The 25400-nt window shown below is 34.7% G+C and overlaps 1 protein-coding gene across 3 annotated transcripts in view; it reads left to right on the top strand.

Annotated features, from left to right (window-relative positions):
- RB1CC1 (RB1 inducible coiled-coil 1) overlaps nucleotides 1–25400 on the top strand; it is a 69546-nt gene that overhangs the window by 19413 nt on the left and 24733 nt on the right. For 2 of the 3 annotated variants that reach the window (XM_052703166.1, XM_052703165.1), the window contains exons 6-14: nucleotides 7502–7704; nucleotides 8745–9180; nucleotides 12488–12658; nucleotides 16830–17014; nucleotides 19712–19898; nucleotides 19979–20060; nucleotides 20748–20809; nucleotides 21653–21756; nucleotides 23783–23909. In XM_052703166.1, the coding sequence (XP_052559126.1) occupies nucleotides 7502–7704; nucleotides 8745–9180; nucleotides 12488–12658; nucleotides 16830–17014; nucleotides 19712–19898; nucleotides 19979–20060; nucleotides 20748–20809; nucleotides 21653–21756; nucleotides 23783–23909 (1557 nt within the window). Of the gene's footprint in view, nucleotides 1–3729; nucleotides 3785–7501; nucleotides 7705–8744; nucleotides 9181–12487; nucleotides 12659–16829; nucleotides 17015–19711; nucleotides 19899–19978; nucleotides 20061–20747; nucleotides 20810–21652; nucleotides 21757–23782; nucleotides 23910–25400 lie in introns of all 3 variants that reach the window. The other variant, XM_052703167.1, reaches the window with a different exon arrangement.

Raw genomic sequence — 25400 nt, 5'->3', positions numbered from 1 at the left:
TTATAGAAGGTATTAATTACAATGACATTTTATCTGAATTGTTCCTTGTAATACAAAATCTTATTTTGTCAAGAATGAGACAGTGATGTGCAGCTATTTAAAAGTAGTGGAGAATATTTTATAGCTGCCAATTTATTTTTTGTTTTGAATATGGTCTGTTTATTAGACAAGCAGTAACATTTAAAAATCAGACTTGATAAGTAAATGTAGTAGTAAAAACTGCTTAGAAGTTGGCTTTCGACTTTGCAGAACCTCCTGTAGCTTGTGGCCAACTTCTAATTTATTAATAGGCAAACTTGTTTTCTTCTATGGAAGGTTATGTGTGTTTTGGAGTGATGGCTTTTGTTTTCATTTTGGTTCTCCCTCATATTAAATGTATTTGAAAACTATTGAAATAATTTTTTTGGCATCTGTGAGTTGTACTGTGCTGTAAAACTGTGTCACAGGGTTTTTTCATCCTTAGTTTGAACTTTATTTATACTGTAGAGAATGTACACAGGTATTTCTGATTTACATTCTGATCTGTACTTTGTATATACTGGTAAACAGTCTTTTACAGTTTCTATTTGCAAAACCAAGTGGTTTCACATTCTCCTTTAACAAAGTACTTTTTATAATTTTTTTTTGTTCACATCATTTATTGCCTGAAATCTTATTTTATATCTTTCCTTTGTTAAATGGGCAACTATAACTGGCCAGCATGGATTTTAGATTTTGCTGTTGCTATCTGTGCATTTTTTGTCGTAAGTTTCCGATATCCTTAGTTAATGTTCCAGCTTAAACAAAAGTTGTCTTCTAGCTAACAGAGGAGGCACATTTCTTCTCCTGTCTTACAGGTAGTTAAATCTTTTGAGTTGTGTGATTAGTCATGCTTTGGATTAATTCTGGAACATAGGTAGAACAAAATAGTTATAATTGAAATTATATCTGGAATGTATCTGTTAAGATACATACGTAAATTTTGCTACTTCATGGTTTGTTTTTTCTTCCATTTCATCAATTCAGAAGCATGGAGATTAAAAAAAAAAATTAGCAAAACTGTACCAGTTTTCAGTAATATCCATGGAAGATTTTTGTTTGCGTTGTTTTTTCTTTATCCTACATGTGCAAGCCATTGTCAGCTAAACAGCTTGACTACTTTTATGGTTTGAATGAGTCAAATTCATTCCACTTACAAGTACAGTTTTTTCATGAGCAAGAAACCTAAAATGTCTTTGTGAAATATTTGCATTTTAATGTCTTTTTTTTTTTTTTTTTTTTTTTTTTCCCCATATGGTGTAGAGATACATTAAAGCAGCTATTAATTTTTCTTTATTTTCCTTGTTTAATAATGTTCAATTTTTTAAACTTCTATGTAGCTTATTTTAGGTCTTTATATCTCACAAACAATACCTCCCAATCTTGCACTTTGCTTAAATCAAGTTTATTATCACCTGTTTCTTTTTCTACTGTTTTGCATGATTATCATACCAAGATAAAGTATTTTATTTTTGCTTTTGGTAATTTGATATTTATACAGATGTCTGTAAGTTCTTGTGTTGCTTTTTTCTTTTTTCATGGTTATCTCACTGTGTAGAATTCATAGTATAAAAGAAGCTTTACAGAAGCTGCATCAGTTACCATCATTTGTTCCTTCACTGGTTAAACTGCAATTCTTTTGTCAAATGTGGCAGTGCATTGGCTTATTAAGCTTTTAAGTTTTTTTGCCAGATAATCTTTGTGTAGTGTTTTTAACATCTACTGTTTGGCATTTAAATCACAGTTAAAGCAGGTATTTCCATTTCCCGTACAAGCCATCTTAGTGATAGGACAAGTGGGAATGGTTTTAAACTAAGAGAAGGGAGATTTAGGTTAATTACTAGGAGGAAGTTTTTCACTCAGAGGGTGGTGATGCCCTGGAACAGGCTGCCCAAGGAGGCTGTGGATGCCCCATCCCTTGGAGGCATTCCAGGTCTGGCTGGGTGTGGCTCTGGGCAGCCTGGTCTTGGTAACACTGCACATAGCAGGGGGGTTGAAACTAGGTGATCTTTGAGTTCCATTTCAACCCAGGCTATTCTGTGATCTTGGTTTCTCTTTGGCTAAAAAATTGTTGGACAGCATGTCTTTCTTACCTCTTTCTTGCAGCTTGTCTAGTTTCTCACTTTCAGTTCAGCAGTTCTGGCCTTGAGCTCTGTAGTACGTGGACAATGAGATGCACAGAGTGCTTTCAAAAGTTACAAACTCAGAAGTGCAGGCGATGACAAGCTGTTCTCTACACAGTGCATTGTGCAATAAACTGTGTTCTATGAATGTTTTCTAACTTTTCAATCTTTTAACACCAGTGCTAAAAATTTTGTATTCGTTTTGTATTTTGTATTCAGCTTTTAGAACATCTTCTTAAGTAATTTAACTGAAAGTTCCACATTATTTGTTTCCAGTAACTAAGGTTATTGGAAACTTGGATTTTGTTAGGAGCTATGTTTCACATCTGAACTGAAACTGTTGCTATCATCGTCAAACTGTCAACTCCAGTCAGTTTTTTTATTTTCCAGATGAGAGTGAGAAACTGTGTGGTTGTTTCATTTTGTTACCTAAAACTGCAACTGTAGTCATAGCACCTACATCGTTCTTGGTTCAGTTCCAAATGCTTTGTCACTCTTACTGAAGAAATACAAGCATGCTTGAAAGATATGTAGCTCTATTTAAATAAAAACTCTCTTGTCTTGACTAGGAAGCTACTGTGACATCCACTGGAAAAGAATTACTTTAAAATTTTGTTCTGGAAGGTGTTGTGAAGATTGTAACATCTGTGTGACTTAATTGTTCTTATTCCTTTGTTTTGGCTAAAAGGTCTAATAGCTACAGATACTTCTAGCTCCTCACAGAGGTCCAAACTTATTGTAACTTAGATTATTGATCAGTCTGACCATCTTTTAATATAATTGAGCTGCCTATGGTTAAAATGTAAGAGCATTTAAGATTAGATGTGTTTTGGTTGGCCTTTGTGACCAAGCTGTTTGATAAATCACCAGTCAGGAGAGAAAAAAAGAAGCTTGAATAACTTGGAATCAAGGTAGTAGAAGCTACTGCTTGCCTTGTACCCCGCTTTGTTTCCCTGGCTGTTACATCAGCTTCTCATATCCTTTTCAGTGCTAAATGGTCACTTGACTTCTTGCAGCCTGCTTTTAGGATTACTGCCAAGAGCTAGTGGAAAAAGGACTAAGAAAATGTCACTAAGCTATGAATAGCTTGGTTCTGTATTGTGCTGATGGAAAAAATACCTTATGAACGTGTAATTAGCCATGAACTGTATGTGTCCAAAGGACACTGTTGCTGAAATTGACAGATTTTAAAAGGGGATGGAATATCAGCTGCCTAATGAAAGAAGAGAAATCGCCATGAGATCTCAAGTCTCCCTCACAAATCAGCTGTTGCAATTACAAGTTATAAAATTGAGAAGTGATTAGTCTAGTAGGATTATTGTTGTTTTTGGATGAGGTGTATGAAAAGAGATATTGGCAATCAAGATATTGGTTACCTTTTCTGGAAGCACTTATCCTCTACTGTATTGTGTGAATGTGTGTAATTACACTTTGAGGGATCCTTTGTTGTGACCTGAGGTTGATCTTTGTTGCTGTTGTCCACTTTTTTTCTTGATGCTGATGACTTAAACCTCTAAGGAGTCATTTTTACAGAATTCCAGACAGATGGCAATAGAGGACTTTGATGACTTGTTTCCTTTTATCACAGGGTTGTAGAGAATGGAAAGAACCCTGCATTTCCTGAGAACTTTTGTTCTGTAGAGGTAAGTCCAAAGAGCACTTAAGACAACTGGACCTTCCCAAGATTTACTTTTTTCCATTCAGTTGAGCAAAATTAGGATGGCAAGATGCAAAGACAAAGTCTTGAAATTAATGAGAAATTAACTTCACAATGTTTTAGCTTAGGTCATAGGAGGAAATAATAAAGTAAAAATTCTGTTAAAACATCCAGACAAAGTTTAAGAAATCTTTCTAGTGGGCTTGTGAGTTTCTTGACAAACACAAAAGTGAAGATGCTTTTATTTACTCTTTGACATAAATGGCCAGGTTGGGTTTGTCTAGTCTTGTCTCAGTAGTGGTGCATTTTTAAGGTCCACATTCCAGCAGCATGGTGAAACTGTCAGTATTGTAGGTGTGCCTGTGTATCTGAGTAAAATGGACATAGCTGTGCAAGGCAACTAGTTTTTATTTTTATTTTGATTTTTATTATTTTTTAATTCACTGTGAATCCCTGGGTGTCTCTAAATTACTTCTGAGTTGATCTGTGAAAAATCAATGACAAAGCATGCCAGTTGTTAGGCAGGCCTCACTTTTCTGTGCTGGAGCTGGCAATTTTGCTGAGAAGCGTTAATTAAAAAAAACCAAAAACCAAAAAAAAACCAACAAAACTTGTAGGTCTATGTTTGTATGTCTGACGTAGTTTGAGTTTTTAGACATTAGTTTGTATGCCTGACATAATTCAGTTTTAAAACGTTATTAATTTAGGAAGGAACTATTTCTGTGTGCAGACATACTGATTGTGAAGTAGATTGTTCTCCTAAAGTAGCTTGAGGATGTCTTCCCTTAAAATCAGCATGTGGAAAAGTCAGGGAAAATAGGCCCAATCACTTGTTCCTGCATTCCGTGGTGATGACATGATAACAAAGATACGTCTATGAAGGTTTCATTTTTTTTTTTTTCTTAACTACTTCTGAGCTACTGTGGAAACATTAACTATCTCAGAATCATTCTTATGATTGCACTCATAATGGAATTTTTTGTTTTAATATTTGTCTTCAACGTAGAACAAAGAGCTGTAGCTCACCTCACACTGAAAAAGAATTTGGTTAAATAGTTAGATGATATTGGATGATATTTTTATATAGCAGTTCCTAGGCATATCTCTGTTATGTGACAGATCTTGACAGTTAAGCTCATGTGTTATGTGATTTCAAAAAATTATTAATTTGCTTCTGGGGGAAATACTGTTGTTTAGTCTTTCACTTTTCTGGGACTTAGCTCTTTGACTTGGGTGAACTCAGATAAATCATTACAGGTCAGACTGGTGGGTAAAAATTATCAGTACTTACTGTCTCTGGTTGTCTGTAAAGTAATGTAAAAAATGTAACATACCAGACAGTCTCAGTTGTAATGTTGTTTTTTTTTTCCTACAAAAATGTTGTAACTTGCAGCATCTCTTTTCACTTTTAAGTATTGTGCTGTGAAAACAACTTTGCTAAAACTAATCTTAAATTGACAGCACTTAGGTTCTCCAGGGAGCATTGAGAATGACATAGAAAACTTAATAGGACAAAGCTTAACAACTTCTTACTCCTATTTTGAATCATAGAAATATATCTAGCTTAAAAACTCATAAATAAAGCCTGAGTTGAAAGTACATCTCGGGGCAGTATCTCATCTTACTGAGCCTAGTGTAAGCATTTCCTCATTACACAGTTGATTTGTGCAATGCCGAGTCAATTTGTCCAAGGGAAAATAGAACCAACAAAGGCTTCTACCCAGGGCTTTTAAAGAAATATTTTTGTTTCGTGATGAGATAAATCCAGTCTTTATTTTCTAAATCATGCTGTGGTAGTCATTTGAGGGTACTGCTGCATATAAGACTTTATGGTCAGCGTAGGCTTTGTAGATTGTTTTTGTCTTCAAACTAACATGTGGTTCTGCATGTGCTCTTGCCTTTGGGATTCTTGCCAATAGCTTGATTGAATTTAGGAAGGGAGTAGTTTGTGGATTGAAAGTAGAATGCTCATTTACGTTCACAAGGCACATATTAGAACACAGTGGATAAATATAATAAATATAGTGTGTTTTCAGCTTCTTGTTTTTGGTATATCTTCAAGTATACCTTTTGGCAAAATAATCTATTTTTCTGGTTCTCAATATGATAATTAAGACAATATATTCTTTTTTTCATCTGCTGCAGAAATTGCATTTGAGAAATTTGTTCAGGGTTTATTTTAATTCTTCAAGTTTTCAGTATCACTAGTTTACATGTATGTGTTTAAATTGTATAGTGGGACTAGATACAGCATTGACATCCACAAGTCATTATCTACAGACTATCTGGGTGCTGTTCAAGTTGTGTTACTACTTTTTTGACGTAGGAAGTGAGAGCTATGCTGCAAATAAAATAAATGTTCTCAAACTTCATGTCACACGTGCTGAAGGTGAACAGTTCAGAAAACAAGGCGTAGCATCTTGCTGAAGTAATAAAGATTTGTAATAGATTTTGGTTTCCTTGGAGTTTCATGTATAAATGGTTGTATATGTGTTGTTCACTCACTGATTACTGATACCAGTAATTTGAAGGACAATGGAATCTTGTGATGCTGCTGGAGAAAAGGCTTGGATTTTCAAATTTGTTTTTAGAGGCTTCATATTAGGTATTGTTCACATTCTGAAATATTCAGATAAAGAACTCTGCTGTTTTGTTATTTGTTTGGGGAAGACAAGTGTTATTGTTGGATTTGAAAATACTGTATGTTAAGCATATGTGCTGCTAACTATGTGTTCATAAGCAAACATTGTGTAATAGAGTCATAGGTTTGGGTTTTAGTACTGCTTTTTCACTGAACTTAAGTAACTTGTTTCTTCATGCATGGTTTCTCACATGTACTAAAGCAAAAGAAAAATGTGCATTCAGTTTAGTTCAGCAACATGAACAAGCTGCATAAAGTTGTAGGCTTTCCTTTCTTGGAAGGTAGGATGAGAAGAATATTTCCAATATCTGTTGTTGATGAAGTGTTGAGCTGAAGGATTTATTGTGATATCTGTTTTGTTTTCTCATTTGGTGTTTGGGAAGTAGCACTAGCAGATGTGGGTGGCAATCTGTTTTCTTAGTAAACTTTATATAGATTTTCTACTAATAGTTAGAAATCTAGAGTTGAACACAACAAAGCATTGCTATTAGTGCACTTTTAAGAGGATATAATATATGCTGTATCAAGGACTGTGTTGAATTACTACCTAACTTATCAGCATCTCTCTCTGCATCTGATGCACTGTGCTTCTGCTGGCTGATGCTGCAATTCTTTGTCTTGTTCTGAGTTTCTGTTTGGCTCATTAGTAGATTTCTCCTCAATCGACCTTGTTTACTGACTCTGGATTACTACAGATGTAATTATGAATTATGCGTGCACTGAGTAACATATATTGGCAGCATTTAATTTCATGAGGTTTGATGTTATGGTGTGTTTTTTTTTCTTTTTGCAACTGCAACTTTAATCTGCTTCTTCATAAGAAAAATAATTCTCAGTAAATGATTATTAATTACTCTATCTTCCGATTTTTTTAATCTTTTTTTCTTAAAGAGTAAGGAAAGTTTTGTTGTTCTTGGTTGAAACTTACATGTCACATTTTATTACTTTTTATCTTAATATTTTCTTGGCCTCTTACTTTTCAATGATAGCAATATAAAACATCACAAATCTATGTAGAGTGACTTGCATTTTTTTTTTTCTTGGAATTTTTTTTTTTGGCAGGAAATGTACGAAGTTGCCAAGAAGCTTTGCTCATTTTGTGAAGGTCTGGTACACGATGAACATCTTCAACATCAAGGCTGGGCTGCCATAATGGCCAACTTGGAAGACTGTACATACTCTTATCAAAAGCTGCTTTTCAAGTTTGAAAATGTATATTCAAGCTATTTGCAGTCCATAGAAGATATTAAGTTGAAACTTACACAGTAGGTTTGCTGTTAAACTCCAGTCTGTCTCCAAAGCTACTTTTTTGTGTGTGTTGTATATCTCTTGCTGGTTCTAATTAATCAGGCACATAGTTGATTATGTTTCTGAAAATATTCTTTCTGTTGTATACTAGTCATTTTTAATGGACATTTTTCATTGCTTTCATCAGTACTTAAAATCACTACTGAGTTATTGGGAAAATGATGTTCATTAATGAACAGCTGTTTAAGAGCTGGAGTCCTTCCACATGTGCACTAGAAACGTCTAGATAATTTAACACATAGTTTAGACATTAAACAATATTTTGACTACATAGTTGTACTTCTGAATTAATTCTGAATGGACTTAAACATACATTAAGAATGATGATTTATGTTGCAAATTTGCAGCTATTTTTAATGCAAAATTTTGTTATATACACTTTGAATGTGTGTGTATATATGTATACTTAAATTCTGCAAATTCTGTGTGTTACTTGAAGGAAAATATTTGACATCTTTCTTGACATTATAGTATTATGATTATAGCATTATGATATTTCTCTGAGTTATGCACCTAATAGAATGTCAGGTACTTAAAGAAATAAAATATAAATCCAGTTTACTTTTTTAAGTGGGGGGGGAAAAAAAAAAAGATGAACTCCATAGCTTTTAACAAATATATAGAAACTATTCAAACTCTGCAGATGTATTCAGCCAGAGGGCACTCGTCTTTGCTGGTAAGCATTGGTGCGTACCAATGCAGAATGCAAACATGAGTCTCAAGTGCATGTTTAAAATGTGAGCACGCGTCTGTTTGTCAAATATTGTGGGTTTTGTTTTGTTTTTTTTGTCATTGCATTGTACTCTGAAGATTAGGTTCAGCAGTGGAAGAGAGTAGAAATTGCAACTTCTTATGAAGTTGATATTAAATGTGGTACTTTGAAAGGATAGTCAGCAAATTCGTTTTGAATATAAGTAACACACTAATTGTGAGTGGTTTGTGTCAGTTTTTGTAATTGGATACTGACGGCTTTTTGTTTTCACCCTTTTTAAAAAAGCTTGGGTTCTGCTGTCTCTGTCATGGCCAAGATACCACTGCTGGAGTGCCTAACAAGACATAGTTACAGGGAGTGTTTAGGAAGATTGGATTCATCAGCAGAGCATGGAGTGGCGGAAAGTGAAGAAACTGAGCATGGGAAATCTTCTGAACTGGTGCTTTATTCTGATGTATCTAAAGTGAACAATAAATCAATGTTAGCATCATTTTGCAAGTCAGTTGAACATTCAGCTTTAGAAGGCACAAATCCTGAAAATGTAAAAGACGATAAGGAGTCTGGTCAAAATACTGCTGTCCAGGACAATGAAACATCAGTAGAACTGAAAGATGATGATCAGCCTTCCTTCAATGTGTCTTTATTAGACTGGATAAATGTTCAAGACAGACCTAATGATGTTGAATCACTGGTCAGAAAATGTTTTGATTCTATGAGCAGGGTAAGTTAATAATTTTGTTTACACTCAAATTATATTGGGAATTTGCTGTGGATTTTTTTTTTTGTTTATTTTCCAAATGCCAGTTCTTTTGAAGTGATTCAGCTGTCTGTAGTTTATTGTTTCTCAAATAACTTTCTGATGGAGACCAAGAAAAGAGTGAGGATGGAGGAAGTACTTTGAATGGGTTCTTAAATTTTAGGAATTTGATCTTTAAGAAAATTTGTTATTTTGCAATGAATGCTCGTTATCTTAGTATGTTTTTTGTTTGCTTTTGGCCAAAAGTAGCCATTCTTTATGATAAGCCAGTGGCTTCTTTTAAAAAAAGCAACTTCAGATCTTAGTTGATTGTGTTCTTATGCTTACAGTGAAATATTCATGGACCAAACTCAATATTATTCTAATAAATACTTAAGTATTTATTGAAATATAGGTCAAATTCATGTGCTTTATTGTGATTTTGTTTGAATACCGTATATATGTGTATATATATATATATATATGTATTATATGCATATATATTATTCATCAGTCAATAGAGATGTGCTTACAAGAGCAGAGTATGAGATGTTGTATTTCTGTGGGGAAAAGAAGAAAAAATTACTCATATTCTTTCCAAATGTCTTCTAATTATTGTAACCTTTTACTTTGAAATTCCCTCCTATCTTTCCGTGCTCGTTCCTTTCACTGTGGCTTATATGTCTTAAATAGTTTAACTTTGTTTGCATGTGTATAATATTATTGCAACTCAGTATAGCTATAAAAAAGAAAATAAATTTTATTGTCTTGGACACTTTATTTGCTTTTTAAGGTAAGTCTGGAAGACTCTCTCAGTTATGTCTAAGCCCCTGTTATAAGGAACATTATCATGTAATTGGTTTTGCACATTGATTTTGATGAGTTCTACTTTAAAAGTAATGGTCTATCTCTTAAAAATCAGTGTCTTGAGAGAGGCATTAAACAGTCCTTCAAATAAATTGTATTAGTGATACTAAAGTAACAAAAATGAACAACAACAAAAAAATCATTATTGTGCGTTATTTGGATCAGCTTCTAGTTTTATCTGTCACGTGCCAGATATAAAGAAGAGATTATCTTGCAACTGTGTGCTTTACTGTCCTTGCTTTTCTTATCCAAGACTAGTTAGAAACCCTTTGTTTCAATTATTACAATTGTTCTATAATATAAGTTGCTATTTTTGGGGGAAGGGAATGGGAAGGGGATTGCTCCTGCTCCTTTGTTTTCTTGTATAATTAGAATTGGAAGAAATGATGTTCAGGATATTCAGACTATGTGTGAAACAAGTAATGGTGATTCAGTCTTGAACTGTTTTGGTTCACAAGAACCTGAAAGCTTCCAAGTCATGTGACAGTTCCTAGTTTTCCTTAGGAAAGCATTAATATGGTTTTTTGATGGTAGCACAAAGGATTCAGTCTTTATTTGCCATTGATTTAGAATTAGTTAAAAAACAGAATTGGCCTATTTAGATGAGAAGGAAAAGAAAAAATTACAAAATATCTGAAATACAATTGTTCTCTTAGCATCTACTTGAAATGACTCTTTGAAGTAGGAAATAAGGCTATAAAACCAGTAATTCTATTCTTTTTCTTGTTCTCTACCTGCCCTTCTTTGAAAAATGAACTGTACTAATGGCATGTAATTATAATTGATGACCTGAATTCAGTTTCAAGTAATATTTTTATTAAAATGTAAGGCATCAGAGTGTGAAGCTTATATCTTTGACAGTAGCAGTCTTGATAGAATTGGTGTGTTGCAGAGCACTGTTAGGTATGTGATTCTTCTAGCCTCTAGGCATTTGAACAGTGATGCTTCTGATTGCGGAAACAGAGGCTGCAATAAAAGCAGAGGGTAAGTAGGAGCTAACCAGATGTTATGACAGCACTTAACAGAAACAATTTAAGTAGAAAGAGAGAAGACTTAAAGATGAGGAGAACAATATTATCTATTTAGTAGTGAAAGTAGAGCAGAATGCTATCTATGCAATTAGGTAAAAGATGGAAAAAAAAAAAAAAAGAATGGATGGGAGAAATAAATTACAGGGTGAAATAAAAGGAACAGGTTTTCTTTATAAAGGAAATATATCCTTTATATGGGATAAATCATGCTTTTTATGGTGATTTAAAGGAAAGGAAAAAAGAAAACATGGTTTTCAGTATTTTTTTCTCTCTAGTAAGAAACTGTTCAGGTAGCTGCAGTTCATACTTGGAAGAGAACAAAATTCATAATATGATGAAAAGAAACTTCAGAAGTTTTGAGAAAACTTTGGGGATTTTGTAAATTAAATTTATTTCTTACTTCTGGAAAAATTCTGGAATTACCAGGCTTTTGTATTTTCTCTGGTAGTATTTTAGTGTAGTCATGTTAATATTGATACCATGTAAGTGACCTCTTTTCTGAGAGTTACTGGGCTCTTGTGGTATGGGTTGATGTTAAAAACTTCATGCTGATGCAAGAAGCTTAAGACTGTGTGGATGACCTCAGAAGAAAGGATGACCTCCTTTCCATTAGATTCTCATGTAATAAGGTCTTTATTTCGCTACTTCTGTAGTGAAACTTGAAGAATTACCCCTACTGTACTTGAAGAATTACCCCTAGCTACTTGAAGAAGCTACCCCTACTAGCTTCTGTGTAGCTTCTCAAGCCAGTTTTTTTCCATGGATAATGGATCACAAAGGAATATGATGAAATAATTTTCCAAAATGTGTTTTTATTAACAAAAATATCAGTAAAAATGTTACAAATGTGCTTTTTCTGTAGTTTGTGTTCCAGCTACTAGTACTGGTCTGCTTATCTATGAAGCTATCAAAAATATTTGCTCAGTAGGGAAATAACAGTGGGTCTTGCAACTCTTTGTTCTGCCCTTCCTATTAGACTTCCCACTGAGTCATGTTTATCTTTCTTTCTAACTGTGGCTGTATGGATTCTTTTCCACTGTAAACTGTTCAATGGTTTTAATTGCCCCTGTCCACTCCTCATCCCTTCTCCTTGCCAGAACTGGATTTGTATGCTAGTCTATGTTTGTATGCTATTTGTATGCTAAGTATAGTCAGAATACTTCAAATAAATTGATGTGGTGACTTGGGATATTCTATACCACCCAGTCTTACTGCTTCTGAAACAAATGAAAGATGTAGGCATAGGGTGTCTGATTCAAACAAAAATCCTGGTGAAATTAGTATTGGTAACTAGATAATAGTGAAGGTAAAAATCATAAAGTTATAAAAATTCATGTAGTTATTTAGCATTATCTTTCAGAACAACAAGTGCACTTATTTATTTGTTTTTCCAGCTTGATCCAAGGATCATCCAGCCCTTTTTGGCAGAATGTCGACAAACTATTGCCAAACTAGATAATCAGAACATGAAGGCTATTAAAGGCCTTGAGGATAGGCTCTATGCATTGGATCAAATGATAGCAAGTTGCAGCAGACTGGTAAATGAACAAAAAGAACTTGCTCAGGTAATGTATACATATGTGTGTGTGAGACACTGGAAGATGTTAACTTTTGATATATGCATGGTGATAAAAATTATAATGAAACAATTACAGATTGTTGTGCAGGATTTTCATTATTCATAATAGAGATTTAGATATTGGTAATTTTTAATCTGATATTTTCTGTATGATTTTTGTATTTTTTTAAAATACTTTAAAGTATTTTTCTGTGTTTTTTTTTTTTTTTTTTTTTTAACTGAAAAGTTGAGACACTACTATTATACGCCAGTAGTTAGAGAAGGAGTTGTGACCTTCAGTTTTCATTTGTGGAGGGATTTATTGTTATCCTTGTGGCTTAGAAATAGCAAAACAATTAGAAAATCAGAACTTGAGAGATGAACAGACTCCCTTTCCCTTTTGAATGAAACACTGCACTGTTTAACAGTGGAGCCTGTGTTCCAGTAATTTCAGTGACTGAGTCTAGGAGTAAGTTTGTGTTAAATCTCAGTCTTGTTTAAGTGCTTATGTTGTAGCCAGCTTCTAAATACAACGGACATTTCACATAATGGAAAAGATAGTATTCCATCTCTCTACTTGGTTGTCCAGTGTTATTGATTGTGGTCTTCGCTGGATTTCAGTTTTCACTTGAATGAGAAGTCTGTCTCAAGCTTACCAATTTGTCTTGAGTGAGATGCCTAAGAGTCCCTTGAAAAGATTTATAAATACTTCTGTGTATTTTGATTTTGTAACTTTTGAAATTTTACCAGAGTTGTGATTTTAAATTTGCCTAATCTTTTCTAAACTGTGTATTCATTTTTTTAAATGACATATGGTGGTGTTTTTTTTCTCAGAATGGTGAGATAGAATGGGAGGTCATTTGTTTTTCTGAAGCTTCAATGAGTTGAATACTTGTGATTAAACCACTGATGAAGTATGCTACATGGTAGCATTTTCATATATGCTCTTCATGTATGTTGGAAAAGGAAGCATTTTCAGACCAGTTCTAACAGCTAACAGGTCATTGATTTTAATTTCTTAGGGTCTTATTATTTGGTCTACAATATTTAATGCAGTTGTTTAGATACTGTTTGAAAAAAGCAAGCACATTTAAGATACCAGAGCTAGTATCATGTTACTCATTCTAGTGATGGTCAGCATAGAAATCTAGAAAGAAGGGCTAAGTGCAGGGGTTTAATTCAAAAAATATGGATGAAGACGTGAGTGTTTTTTAAAGCTGTTAATATTAGTGGTACTGGAAAAAAAAATTACTTTATGTTATGCCTCTAAACAGTGAACCATTTCTGTTCATAAAGGGAACAGCAAGTTGATATACTTTATGGAACAAAGATTAGAAACATCTAAATGGTAATCCTAGTGGCAGTATGTGTATTGGAAGCTGCAGGCTTGTTTTTCCAGGCTGGAAGAAGCTGGTGTTTCATTTGAGTTGACTTTCTACTCCAAATTCAATTTTATTACTGAAATTCAAAACAAACTTAGCTCACAGAACAGTCCATGTGCTGCTAGAAGGCTTCACTGCTTAGGTAACTTGCTCATCCATGAATGTGCCTTAAGGGTTGTTTTTTCTTTTTTTTTTTTTTCTTTTTTTTTATATGATTTTCAATGAACTGACCATTAAACACCCTTTCATATGAAAAATGACTTGGTGATTAAGTGTTAGGAACCACTAACATTTACTGGAGAAATCTATTTTGTTCAATTCAAAACTTATTTTCTACGAAATCTGGAATTTGTATCATAAACATATTTAATTATGATCAGTAGGTGGCATTACTTACAAAAGTACTTTTCTAGAAAGTTTGGAATTCCTTCAGTCTTTCAATCTGATTCTACTCAGTAGCTTGTCCTTTACATTTTCTTGCATGTATTTTTGTGTTGTATTTTTTCCGAATTTTCGCTATTGGTAGCGCAGCTTTTAAAAACGTGATTACATCAAAATTCACTTCCATGAACTAGGTTCATAGAAGTGTTATCCTATGAGAACTGTTAATCATAGTCAACACATTGATTTTTTTCATATCACTTTCTTGATTCTGGGGTAGTTCTATTTCGCTTCAAGTAAGTCTAAAATGTTGTAGTAATAAGTCTTCAAGTAAGTCTAAATTTTGAAGTAGTAACTGAGTAAACAAAAGCATTATCATACCTGTTTCTCAGCACCTTTCTTAGTTTACCTGTGACAGTCACATCATGAACCCTTTCATCTTCTCAGGGCTAGAAAAGCAAGAACTTGCGAGAACAATTGATTACTTGCATATTAGCTTTCTCCCACATTTGTTTTCCGTATTTTTTTTTTGTCATTTTGTGTTTTTGACTACTAGCATGTAATAGGAATTTGAATTTAAAATGTACTTTAAAACATACTCCATCAGGACAGAATATCTTCTGCAGTTTCAAATTTACAAATAGTCTTTTGGCACTAAGAGTAAAGTTGTACCTGACTTTACTGCCTCTTCTGTGTATGTCTATATATGTTATGTTCTGTAATCAGCATTCTAAAACATATTTAGATATGTGTTAGGTGGTCCATCTTCCCTATTCTGCCCCCCTTCCCCTTTTATGGATTGCCTGTACAACATATATGTACAACGAACAACAGATAATTCCTTACCCTGCTCAGCACCTAGTTACAAATAAACATCTGGCTGTACTTACTGTCTACTGTAAAGTTTATTCCTCACCCTCCTATGTCTTCATGTTTTCCACTGGATCACGAAACAAGGAAAGTTCAGAGCAAATGTTGAAAATTTGAGTCTTATTAGCCCTTCTCACTGCGAATAGGACTTCCTAGAAGACCATTTTGCCTTATTATAGGTTTTTCCCAGCCTTGGCTGTCTGATCTTTCTCCTTCAGCTTTTTAGCTCACATCCTCTGCTTGGTCTCCGTAAATGTTCAGCAAGAGTCAGTGAGTGTAAATGGGTACCATCTTTTTTTCTGCATGAAGAAATTGAATTCCACACCTTTGCTTTATATGCATTTCTGTGTCAGATGTCATTCTGTCAGACTGCCCCCCTGCTGCCATCTGTTGCACAGCAACAAAGTGTAATCAGATATTAATTGCATGGTTCAACCCCTGCTGCTATACTAGCAACATTGGCCTCTGATATTGTAGGCCAACATAATAAAATAGGAGGCATTACTTTTGGAGTAGTCCTCATATTACCAATACAGTTTGCAACATCATAATTCTTTTCTAGTCAGCTGGACAACTGGAACTGGATGACTGTTTCCGAGAATCTGTGTTGCTGTCTAGGTTCCAAAGAAAATGATGGTTATAATGGTTAAATGATGGTTATAATGGTCTTTTGTCTTTGCTTGCATCATGGGTACCCAAGGTGAATTTCTCATTCACATAATGAGTACTTCTGGGTTAAAAAAAAGTTTCAGTAATTATTACACTCAAACTTTCTCTGAAACGTATGTTCTATAGAATATGGGAGAGCTAATGCCAGATATTTACTTTTTGAAAAGATTAAGGGCAAGTTTAAGTCGGTTATTCTAATGTTTCAATATTGGACATCCTTAATTGTCATTGTGTGTATTTGTTTTGCTGTTCTTATGGTTATACATTCAATGATGCATAAAGAAATTCAGTAATTTGTGTTAAGTGGGATTTATGTGGCTGAAAATGTAGTAACAATTATGATGTACTGCTAATCAATCCAGGAGATAATAACTGAAGATAATGTTTGAGTTTGTATGTGTGTTCATAGGAAAAAGAGAGGAAAGCAGGTTTTGTAGAAGAATTTTGATATTCAGAAGGTAGATGATTTAGCCCGCAGTAATGCTGAACATGTTGCAACGCTAAGTCTTCAGTATGCTTGAATTTACCAAGCTGGCTGTTGAAGTCAGACTGATGGTTCATTGCCTCAGTATTGGTATCTATTTCTTTCTGCTGCATTAAATGTATAATCTTTCACTGAATTCAGTTTGTTGAGTTAAGGTCTCATAAGGTTGAGATAGTAATATTTGGAGAAGAAAATGTAAGATCAGATGTATTTGAATTGGATTATAGAATGAAAAGAATGCATGTTGGACAGTGACTTCACAATGTATGATTCTGTTAGCTCACAAATATTTACAGGAAGTTTTAATAAACTCATTCGTACAGAGAAGATGATCGCTTCAGTGCCTTTTTGTTGTCACAAAGCTTTTTTAACATATGTCTTTTCTTTTCCAGGGATTTTTGGCTAATCAGAAGAGAGCTGAGAACTTGAAAGATCCTTCTGTGCTACCTGATTTGTGTTTGAGTCATGCAAATCAGTTGATGATTATGTTAACTAATCACAGAAAGCTGTTAGATATTAAACAGAAATGTACCACTGCCAAGCAGGAGCTTGCAAATAATCTACAAGTCAGACTAAAGTAAGTTACAACTGTTCAACTTGATATTGTGAATTCCATTTGTACTGAGGATTTTAAAAGTATTTTGTTAGATTTTCATTAATGCATAGAGCTTTTTCTAAATGAAAGAGAAAATAGAAGTTGGATAAACTTTGAAACTTGCATTTGCTTATCAAATCATTTCTAAGTGTGAAATAAAATATTAGGAGAAAAATTTCTTAGGCGTTTGTATGACCTTCATATCAGTAAAACATTATCCTCAAACCTGCCTCCTCCATCAACCTCAGAAACTATCAATGTCTTATTTAAAATTTAACTGATAATTATATGAATGTTTTCATAGGGCAGTAGCAAGCATATGAAAAATACTTGTCAGTAGTTTATGATCATATCAAAGCAAGAAAGGCATGCTGTTAGTTTCTGATTTACTAGCAGTTAATGAAAAATAATTATATTAACTTTAAAAAAAAAAATAGTATTTTTCATGTGAGCATCGTTGCTGTGTGACACAGCCAGTAAGTATTATGTATTGCTCAGAGATAAAGTTTTTCACACTACTAAACTATTTCAAGCTACTAAACAACTCAGATTTTAATGTTATGTCAAATGTGTAGGGAACATACACAGTATAATAATTTTGTTTAAATAGTTCTATTTGTGTCAGCAATTAATAATTAAGCAATATTAATGGAAGGTCTGGAAGGCGAAGCACATGAGAAGAGGGTGAGATGCCTTGTTCAGAGCAGGAGAGATAAGGGGAGCCCTCATGGCTGCTGCAGCTCCTCACAGGGAGCGGAGGGCAGCCCTGAGCTCTGCTCTCTGTGACAGCGACAGGGCCCGAGGGAATGGCATGGAGCTGTGTCAGGGGAGGGGCAGCAGGGGGTTAGGAACAGGGTTTCCTATGGAGGGCTGTGGACACAGAACAGGTTCCTCAGGGATGTCGATCACAGCCCCAGGCTGCCAGAATTCAAGGAGAGTTTGGACAGTGCTCTCACATGTATGGTTTGGGTGTTCCTGCATGGAGAGACAGGATTTGGACTCTATAGCAGTATTCACAGAACCATAGACTTGCACACTGGATTAGATATCTATCAAGGAGAATTTTTTCTTCATGGCAAGATTACAGTTTGTATAGATGAGGTAGTTCCAAGATACAGGAAAAAATAAATTAGCAGTGCACTAGTGACAAAGATCTTTACTATGAGAGTGGTGAGGTGCTGGAACAGGCTGCGCAGAGAGGTTGTGGATGCCTCATCCCTAGATGTGTTTAAGGCCAGATTGAATGGGGCCCTGGGCAGCCTGGTCTAGTATTAAATGGGAGGTTGGTGGCCCTGCATGTGGCAGGGGGTTTGGAGATTCATGATCCTTGAGGTCTCTTCCAACCCTGGCCATTCTGTGATCCTATTATGTCTTTATTACTAAGAATTACTTATTGGTGGATCAGAATAGGAGTTTGTCTATACAGCAGCCTTTAACTTACTGAAAAGATGGCTTTTTTCTTTTGGCACCATTTTTCACAAGTAACGGGAGTTAATACCTAGAAGATAGCTTGCTGTAAATATCATTTTAATTTCCTGTATGTTAAAGTATTTATGTAGCTATGCACCAAACTAGTGAATTATTAGAGGAAAAGGCTGGCATCCTCTTGGGAGGAAAAAGCTAATGTGGCAAGGAGAGTGAATGCAAGAAAAATAGATTTTATGGAATACTGAAGATTTTCAAAAAGAAAAGCAAAGTATTGTATTCTGGGTCAAATCAAATATTCTTCTAGCTTGTCTGTCTTCAGTAGCAGTATGTAGCAGATGACCATAGTGGGAATCTAGTGAGAAGGAATCTTTTTGTCTAAGAGTATTTACTTACAGAAATAGTTCACTTTTATTTAATTGCTGGTGGAGATTTCTTCCATTAATTCTTTTTTGAATTCACAAGCTCCTGGCTTTTTCAAGGAGCATTATAACAGTGGTATAGAGAAAATACTTCATTTTTGTGCTTCCACTGGATGCTTGTTGGATTCGTGCAATGCCTTCTCCTTCTTTCTTGCTACTCATTGCTGTGAGAAAGTTAACAGTGACTTCTTTGGTGTAAAAAAAATCACTATAATGTTTCTCTTTGGTCTCTCAATTTTAGCACTGTTTCAGTAGTTAAACTATGATTTAATTATTTTGCTGACTGATTGAAAATTGTGTTGGCCATGGAGTAAATGTTCAGATTTTCAATATAGGAATTTGTATGTTAAGAGTGGCTTTAGATGTTAGAGATATTTGTAATGAATGAGTAGATGGCAGTCTATCTTATCTGTTAGACAGTATCCACACATTCAATATTTCTTACTAATGCTTTTCTGTAAATATTTTTAAGACTTATAAACAGACTAGTCTCTTCTAGGCATAGCAGCTTCTTTTTAAGTTCTTCTGGATAAAACTTCATTATCGTTTATTATGAAGTTATGTATGCTCAGACTTACTTATTAAAAACAGTACCTTAACTCTACTAAGTGTTAATTATGGAGCACTTTTGAGACTTCCTTAATTGAGAAATTAATGGAGAAGACAATTAGTGAATTCTAAATTATTTGGTACTTCCAGATAGAATGCTGTTGTCCCACGTAAAATGATGTAGTTGTTCACTTGATCCAAAGATGCTGCTAATTTCAGTGAAATTAAAATGCATAAGAGATGACTAAGTTGTTATCTTCTAATGTATAACCTACTTTTGTAGGTGGTGTTGTTTTGTAATGCTTCATGCTGACCAAGATGGAGAGAAACTGCAAGCATTGCTTCGTCTTGTGACAGAACTCTTAGAGAGGGTCAAGGTTGTAGAGGCTCTCAGTACTGTTCCTCAGATGTACTGTTTAGCTGTCGTTGAGGTTGTGAGGAGAAAAATGTTCATAAAACACTACAGGGAGGTAAGTAAACAAGATGTCAGGTTCAAACCTTTGTGTCACTGCATGAATTAACAACTAACTATGTATTTCCCATTTCACAGTGGGCAGGTGCTTTAATAAATGATGGGAAACACCTATATGAAGCTGAAAGGGCAAAAAGAGAATCTTTTGGTAAACTGTTCAGTAAGTACTTCCTGTTCTGTGATCCGTGGCTTAGTATGACATTTCTCTTCAGAAGTTGATAAAATACTTCCATTATGTTTTAGTTTAAATATGTGTATGATTATGTTTTTCCATATAGTTTTATCAAAAATACTGTGAATGTTCTCATTAGTTTAATGCTCCCGAAAGAAAAAATGTTATTACACTTGAATGCAGTTTCTGCTTGAACGTATTCTGCAAGCTTTACGATTCCTTTGAAGGAATCCTTTTGAAATCATTACTGAGTATTTGAGCATTGGTGCAGCATCCTCTGTAATTCATTTAAAAAATGAATAAAAAGCTGAAGTTGCACGTCTAGAACACTTGACCAGAGGTTTTTTTCTTTAAATAAGAGAATTGAGTAAGAGGTTATCAAATGTTTGGAAAGAAAGTTAGCAAGATTTCAAAGAAGCAACTTAGAAGAATTAGCTGAGGCTTTTGAAAAGGTGAACAGTAAGCAAATAGAATTCATTACACCATTCAAGCCTCTGCTTTTATGGTGGATTTTACATGAGGTTCTGTCACCACTTTTTGTTGAGAAAAAGTATGTTTGGTATAACTCCAAATTTAGTTCAACTGTTGAACTACAATAGCTCAGTTGTTTTTTGTTGAGGCATTGTTTGTACGTTGCATTTATTCCTTTTAAATAACCATTTTTTCTTTGCCCAGGGAAGTCTTTTCTAAGGAATCGCTTGTTCAGAGGACTTGATTCCTGGCCTCCATCCTTTTGTGTATGTACTTAGTATCTTTTTGTTGTTTCTTTCATTTTTCTGAACAGCACTTAGTAATTTAAATGAGGCGTAATTCATGTTGTATACCTGTCACATTGCCCTGACAGATGAGATAGCTAGACAGTGTACTTTTTGCTATTAAAAGGGACCTATATTAACACTGTTTACCAACTTGTATTGTGATGGGAAAGTATGTATCAGTTTGTTCTTTCTTTTTAAGGAGTCATCTGTAGAACTGATTTTAAAAGTTGTTTTTTATTGATGCTCGGAAAACAAAGGCCAGGAGGAATAATTGTTTATTTAATCCAATATTCTGAATAATATAGACCTAAAATTAATCATTTGGTAAAAACAAGTGTTTTCCTTTTTTCCTGTGATTACTGGAGGAGTGGAACAGAATTTTTGTTTGTAATTGAGTATTGCCTATTTAATTTCTCACAGATTAGTTAATTAAAGTAAAATATTCTAATATTGCTGACTTTTTTTTTTTTTTTTAGTATTTTAAACACTGGACTGTATTTGTGTATTAAGTTAGTCTTAAGTTTCAAAGTCCTCTCTTGTCCCTTAACATTAGTGGTCTGTTTAATAACTTTTGTAAGCTTAATAATAGGGAGAAAGTGCTGCTGCCAGAGGCGCTGTGGGTAACAATAAATTTGAGTTTATATATTTATTCTTTAGGGTTGTGAGGGCATGGCCAGATGTGCTTGTTTAAAAGGAGAATTAAGTCTTTGATGAGAGAAATCATAGTTTAACTTATCTGTTATGAATTAGACTCCTTTTGAATCCTTTAGTTATCTTGTTAGCATCATCAACAATGTATGAATTAATTTCTTCTTGATACAGACAAGAAAACCTCGCAGATTTGACAGTGAGCTTCCAGATATCTCATTAAGTGACTTGCAATTTTTGCAGTCTTTTTGTCCTTCAGAAGTTCAGCCGTTACTCAGGTAAATCACCTTTTTAACCTCTCTGTGATATGGAAGTGGCTTCCCTTTCTGTCCTGCTCACTCCTCATTCAGACCTCTCCCTCTCTGATATCTTTTATGTAAGGAACAGACAGTGATATTATGTAAACTGGTGTCGTTCTTAAGTGATGCTTTTAGCTGACAGGTATGTTCTTTGTATGCTTCATGTACTCAAGTTAAAATGACCTGAGCACCTATGTCCTATGTATTCTCTACTAAGGTGTAATTAATGTTGGGCATTGCTATGATGGATAATAAGCTTTCAAATTCATGTATTTTAAACCTGTAGAAATAAGATAGAGTAATGTTAAGCAAGTTAGCAAGCAAGAAATAGGCAAGAACAAGTATGGTGTGTAAGATCCTATGTCAGAAGAGATCTTTCTCTGTATCACCACAATGAGATGCTATATGTGTGGACTATTGTTCTGTTAGAGCTGTAGTTCCATTTTCCAGCTTTAAGGCCAAAATCCCACAGAAAATAAGATAAGTCCGCGTGGAGATGCTCTGTTGTCATTTGTTAGGTTTGCCAACAGTATCAGCCTGAAACCTGTTACTGGCATGCAGCGTTGAAATTCTGCATTTTTCATCTTTATGTTGTATCGGTATTATTTTTGATTCTGGAGTCCTACTGATCCTCCTGGTGCTATGTCTGCTGGTATTAACAACAGGTATAGTGAGCTTAGCCTACTTGACAGTGAATTTGCTATCAATCATGATTTTGCTGATAAACCCTTCTAATTTCTCTTGTTACAATGTTAGACTTGCTTCTCAGGGATTCTAAAGATAAAATGTAAACTATGGTTTTATATATTGCCGATATTGACATCATGATTTTGGGATTTGTGAGAATTTTATGACTGTCTAGGAAGCTTTCTGAGTCTAGTAAGAATTTTTTTCTGCTGTTAGAGAATATTCAGTAACAAAGCTGTTCGTGACTGATGTAGTGACACAGCTTTCCACTTGATGGCAATAGAGGTGGGATTATGTTGTGTTCACCTTGGCTTCTGGGTTCAGACTTGCTTTTGGTGGTAATGTTGATAAAGGTGGAGGACTTGTAACTTGAGCAGGCCTAGCTTTTGCACATATTTATACACATCGAGCTTCAGAACAAATTTTATAGCAGTGGTCTCTTCAGTGCTTTAATTGAACATCCCAAAGAAAACAATTGGCAAGCAAGCAAGCTGAGGATGAGCAGTGGGATTCTTCTCTATCGCTGCTGATTCCCGGAGCTTCAGGATTAAAATTATGCCTCCATTTTCATACAGTGCTTCAGTGAAAAGTTTCTGAGGTTCTAAGTTTACCTAGTTGCTGAAATATTAATTCCATAAAAATAATACTACATACCACATGCCATATATTTTGACTAAAGAATGCAAAATACACTGAAACATTATCTGCTTTTGTCGTATTGTTAGTTTAAATGAACTGCTGTTTCATTAATTCAGTGGAGCAATTCCAGACAAATTAAATATTCTAGAACTACAAGCTCTCAAGAAAAATGAAATGTTACTTTTTCAAAAGTTTAGGAAACCTGTAACTTTTCAACACTAGCAATGTGATCACAATGTGTTGTTCAGTCTTTTCAGTGATAGGTAACCTAAATTAAATAGAATAATATAGAATTAATTGCTGCTTCAAAGTAGGAGCTGGATTGGAGAAGATCCAACTGAGGAGAATAATTGAGCCATTTGCAATTATAGGTGCTTCAGTTACAGATTTGATCACCATCAGTTCTCTTCTGGTATGTCTTAAAAGGAAAGACCTTGATGCAGTACTTCCCCATTATTTTTATCATTATGTGGTTCTTAAGAGCTCTGAAGTTCTTAATTTAAAGCACAAATAAAAGGTACTTGTGTGGATTTTCTATGCTAAATACTTGAAATGAAAAAAATATAAACTTCATTTAGAGGGAAGCTTTGTTTCGCTGGAATGTCTACATTAAAAAAATCAATCATTTGCATATTAGATGTAACAATGTGCCAAAAACATATCCTGTGTTGTTTTTAAGGGTTCCAATACTTTGTGACTTTGAACCTCTTCACCAGCATGTACGTGCTTTACATAACCTGGTAAAAGCAGCACAGAGTTTGGATGAAATGTCACAAACCATTACTGACCTGCTGAATGAACAAAAGGTATGCTTTTTATTTTTCTTAACCAAAAAAATAGAATATTCTATTCAAAAAGAGCTGTGTATTTTCATAATGTTGTTTTATCTGCTTCAGGAAGGTACTTTGTTTTTCCAGATGTGAAGATTAGTTGATCACACAACTTTACAGTAGTAATTTACTTCATAATAAGTAAAGTAAGTCTATTTAGAAAATAGTCTAAAGGTATGAAATGCCTTCAACACATCAGATGCTTGTATTCCACAGAATTTGTAAAATTAATAGAATAAATTATAGTCCAGTGGAATTATTCTGATCATATTTTTCTGCTTTTTTTATGATCCTCTTTGAATGTATGTATTTTGTCTCGTTTGTATTTTTCAAACATAAATATAAAAATATTCAGTTTTAGGCACTTCAGTACAGAAGGGACACTGAGATGCTGGACAGGTAAAAAGAAGGGCAACAATGCTTGTGAAGGGCTTGGAGAGTATGCCCTGTGAGGAGAGACTGAAGGAACTGGGGATGTTCAGTCTGGGGAGAAGGAAGATGAGGGGAGACCTTATTGCTCCCTTCCAATATCTGAAAAGTGCTTACAGTGAGACCGGGGTTGGTCACTTCTCACTGGTGGCAGGTGACAGGACAAGGGGAAATGGCCTCAAGTTGCACCAGGGTAAGTTTGGGTTGGATATCAGGAAAAACTTGTTTCCAGAAAGGGTTGTTAAGCACTGGAATAGGCTCCCCAGGGAGATGGTTGAGTCACCATCCCTGGATGGGTTTGGATGTGGTGCTCAGGGACATGATTCAGAGGAGGGCTGTTAAGGTAGTATGGTTAGGTTGTGGTTGGACTTGATGGTCTTTGAGGTCTTTTCCAGCCTGAGTGATTCTGTGATTCTATAAGCTTGTTACTTCTTTGGATATTTTCAGTGTTTAAGTCTTTCTGCCCCAGAAGGATAAGGGAGAATTCAGGGACCCCATAACTGGTTGTAGCTATTAATCTGAAAACTGCTGGTTGCAGTCCTGCTTTCTGGGGAAGTGTTACATGCAGTCCTTTGAGTTTACAGGGAACAGATAGCTTAAAAACAAAACAAAAACAAAACAAACAGACAAAAAAAACCCCCTACCTTTTCCTCCTCTTCCTCCACCTATCAAGCAGATTCTTCCCCTAGAAAGAGTAGCCTATCAGTCACTTTAGGTTGCTTCTACACATTCTGCCTCTAACATTCATTGTACACCAAATAGGATCCTTTTAGCTTCTAATTGTAACCTATTCTGGGGACTTAAGCAGTGTTTAACATTTTATGTAAAGTTTAGTGCTTCAGATTGGCCTTCTCCTGCAGTTGAATATTTTGCAGGATTCCGTGTTATAACCTACAATATAAGTGTTCAGATGGATTTTGATGCTGTCTAGTACTAACCTTGTGCAACTTGCTTCACAACGCCATGGTCCTAGTTAAGTTTATTGTATATACATTGAAGGGGCTGTTACTGTTATTATTTTTATTTTGTACTCAAAGT

The sequence above is a fragment of the Tympanuchus pallidicinctus genome, unplaced genomic scaffold, assembly GCF_026119805.1.
Source record: "Tympanuchus pallidicinctus isolate F22 unplaced genomic scaffold, pur_lepc_1.0 scaffold5, whole genome shotgun sequence".
NCBI lineage: Eukaryota > Metazoa > Chordata > Aves > Galliformes > Phasianidae > Tympanuchus > Tympanuchus pallidicinctus.
Note: the sequence above shows the minus strand (reverse complement) of the source record. Positions and strands in the feature narration are given on the sequence as shown.